The sequence below is a fragment of the Erythranthe guttata genome, chromosome 12 (assembly GCF_056151865.1).
Source record: "Erythranthe guttata isolate IM_541 chromosome 12, IM_541, whole genome shotgun sequence".
NCBI lineage: Eukaryota > Viridiplantae > Streptophyta > Magnoliopsida > Lamiales > Phrymaceae > Erythranthe > Erythranthe guttata.
In genome coordinates this window covers 16,397,619-16,401,142 of record NC_142544.1, presented here as the reverse complement: position 1 = coordinate 16,401,142, position 3,524 = coordinate 16,397,619, and the positions used below count along the sequence as shown (strand labels likewise).

At 35.8% G+C, this 3,524-nt stretch overlaps 1 protein-coding gene across 1 annotated transcript; it reads left to right on the top strand.

Moving 5' to 3' along the window:
- On the top strand, positions 1-3,524 carry LOC105967595 (SPFH/Band 7/PHB domain-containing membrane-associated protein family). Its single transcript, XM_088826379.1, has 9 exons — positions 1-362; positions 1,031-1,151; positions 1,282-1,349; positions 1,520-1,579; positions 1,665-1,823; positions 2,028-2,174; positions 2,368-2,582; positions 2,949-3,057; positions 3,189-3,524. Exons 1-9 carry the CDS (start codon positions 240-242, stop codon positions 3,267-3,269), a joined length of 1,083 nt encoding a protein of 360 aa, XP_088682505.1. The 5' UTR covers positions 1-239; the 3' UTR covers positions 3,270-3,524.

The following is a 3,524-nucleotide window of genomic DNA, read 5'->3' as shown; positions in this document are numbered from 1 at the left end:
ATTTTGAAACAGATGGATTACATCTAATAAAATTTATCGAATTATTATTAGAGATATTAACATTAAATAATATATATACGCAATATTATTCTTACCAATTGTTTAATTTAATTAAATTAATGAGTTAGTATTAGTATAAAGCAACAGAGTTTACTGAGTCACTGAAATTACAAACATTAATTATCAGACGCCATTAGAGAGAAAGCGAGTTCCCCAAACCCCAACTGCGCCTTCTCAACATGGACGGACAGCAGCCCTACAGACCGGCGGCGGCTCCGCCGCCACGAAGACCGGCAGACGGAGGCGTGGATTACACCGCCATTTTCGCTGCTCTATTCGCGCTTCTCGCTATTGCCGTGGTGGTAAGATAAAAACGCATATCCCTGTTCATTGTTCGTAATTCTGCCGTACTGGAAATACAGTTTGCGTTTGATTAAGGAATCTCGTAGAAACTTGTGAACCTGACTTGTTTAGTCTGATTGACGATCGTGGTATTTTTGTTGGTTGACTTCTCTTTATTTTGTGGAATGTATTATCTATAAGCGCGGTAATTGCTAATTTTTTTTATTTTGATTAGGTTAGATTCCTTACATCTATTGAAATTGAAATTTGAAGATTACAGATAGATAGATGATGATAAATCAAAATTGCTGTAAAAAACTTACTACACAGTACACAACATTTTCAAACTAATGATGTTTGCATATGCTAGGTTGAGATCCGTGAAATTTACGATTAGTTAAATGTAGATGTTGTAGTTCACTACCAAATCTGGATTATCTTGTGATACTTGTATGCCTGCAATTTGCTTGTATTGCTGTTTATGGAGAAGAAATGTCCTGTTTTTTCAATAAGCTAGTTTAAAATTATAAATATTCTATTATTTCTGATTCCTAATTAATTTGACCGTCCTCTCCGTTTGGATGGAGAGGAAGAATGTGATTGAGAAAATCAAAATCTAACATGTGACATTGAATTTAGCATGTGATAATTTCGGCCTGCGGGATAATTTCAACCAAATTATATGCAGATTATACTTCCTACGTTATCAATTTTCGGCCAGAATATGTCTATTTTGCATCAAGTCCCTGAAGGTCATGTTGGGGTTTACTGGAGAGGAGGTGCACTTCTCAATGTGAACACAGATCCAGGTATATTTATGCACGTAAATATCGCATTAGCTATGCATTTATGGTGCCCTTTCATCATTTAATATCTTTAGACTGCAACTAATCCAACTAAGCTCTTTTCCCTTTTTCCTTTACGCGTCTTTGACTGAAGGTTTCCATTTGAAATTGCCCCTGATAACTTACTTTGAGCCTATTCAAGTCACTTTACAGACAGATTTGGTAGGAATCTCTCTTTCTCTGACATATTAATGTGTGTGTGTGTGTGTGTATTCTCCACCTGTCTCCACTTGTGACCCGCACATTTTCTTTGTGTGGACAATTTGACATGAAATATTCTAAAACTCCGGAGTTGTTACTGACCACTATGATCGTGTCATTTTGATTTGCAGGTGAGGAATATTCCTTGTGGAACTAAAGGAGGTGTTATGATTAATTTTGCGAAGATCGAAGTAATATTTCTCATCTTAACAAGTTTACTACATATGTCTTGTATTTGGTTGGTCAATGCATACGTTAATAGCATGCATACTTCAGGTTGTTAATCGTCTTCACAAGGACTACGTATATGACACATTGCGCGACTATGGTGTTAAATATGACGACACATGGATATACGACAAGATCCATCATGAGATTAATCAGTTCTGTAGTGCTCATTCCCTTCAGCAAGTTTATATCGATATGTTCGATCAGGTAACTCGTTGAACATCAGTATTTGAATAAGTATTATTTAACTTAACCCCATCCTCCTTGTCCAATTAGAGATCTTTCGATCTAACGTCACTGTCGTGAATTGACTTTGCAATATTGGACTAGCTGACCTTTTGTAGACTGTTTGAAATAATATTCTTCTATCTGATGCTTATCTTAATATTGAACTACCTTCAAAATTTTCAGATTGATGAAAAAATGAAAGATGCTCTTCAGGCGGACTGCACGCGTTATGCTCCAGGTATTGAAATTATTAGTGTGCGTGTTACAAAGCCATCCATTCCTGAAAGTGTAAGGCGGAATTTTGAACAAATGGAAGAGGAGCGCACCAAGGTATATCTTTAGATTCTTATGTTGGGTCTTAGGCCATTCATGTGTATTTTGATTCTCTTCACTGAAACCCTAGATCCTGTTCTTTCAACTATGAGTGTCTAATTGAATATGGATAATACAAGATAGTTTATAAATTAGCTTTTGCAGCTGCTTACTTACTTTGTAACGAGCTGAATGGACTATTTGATAACAGGTGTTGATTGCAGAAGAGAAACAGAGAGTTTCCGAGAAGGAAGCTGAAACCAAGAAAAAAATTGCTATAAGTGAAGCTGAAAAAAATGCTTATGTTAGTAAGATCCAAATGGAACAGAAGTTGACGGAGAAAGACAGTTTGAGGAAAGAAGCGGAAATTTCTAATACAATGTACTTGGCTCGTGAAAAGAGTTTGGCTGATGCTGACTATTACCGGTAAGCCTCTTGGCTTCTTTTCCATCACTTTTCTCTGAGTATACTTTAGAATTGAACTATCAGATAAACAAACATGGTTTAGATATTGCTGATTTATGCAGTATACAAGTAGTCATATAATGAGCAATATAATTGTTTAAACAGTATCCCGAGAAAATAAATGGCCTGTCTATATTACTTATCAGTTAATTTGGAGATATCACCTGTTAATCAGTTAAGATATTCACCATTATATCAAAATTATGAGCTGAAGTAATTAATATAAGATCAATTTACCAGGAAATAACAAGTTAAAAATAGATATTTGTTATTTCTAAATAGAGAATGAGCTTACCCTTACGTTCTTCTACAATGTACATTCTCTAGCACAATGAAAGAAGCAGAAGCAAACAAGTTGAAGCTTACTCCTCAGTACTTGGAACTCAGGTTTATTGAAGCTATTGCCAACAAGTCCAAGATATATTTCGGCAACAAGGTAAGTGTCCATTTTCTTACCCCCCCCTCTCTCTCTCTCTCTCTCTCTCTCTCTCTCTCTCTCTCCCCCCACCATATTTCATTTATTTATTTATTATTTCTTTTTGTTGTTGATATAAAATTGGTGTGCAGATACCCAACATGGTTCTTGATCAGAGGCTGCTCGGAAACTTCTTGCAAGATGTGGTCGTGAAAGAGAACTTGGAAGCTTGAGTTTCTACTCGACTCTGATGCTGAGAATGGGAATTCTTTCTTTGTCTTGGTCAATGTTTTCATATAAATTACATGCATCTGAAACTACGAAGATGGGTTAACCATTTGCATAAGATGGCTGTTTTGCAATGCTGGACTTTGTTCATTTTACTTGCGCATCAGACTCTTGAATATGTACAGGATACGTCCTTTTGTTGCTAATTGGTCCAGTCTTCATATATTTTTTACTGATATCTATAACCACAAATTTTCTTA

Bases quoted from the DNA above. Each gene is read 5' to 3' on its own strand.
- LOC105967595 (XM_088826379.1), top strand. From the start codon at position 240: ATGGACGGACAGCAGCCCTACAGACCGGCGGCGGCTCCGCCGCCACGA. The intron at 1,152-1,281 runs GTATATTTATGC...CTTTGACTGAAG, and splicing joins CAATGTGAACACAGATCCAG to GTTTCCATTTGAAATTGCCC. The intron at 3,058-3,188 runs GTAAGTGTCCAT...ATTGGTGTGCAG, and splicing joins AGATATATTTCGGCAACAAG to ATACCCAACATGGTTCTTGA.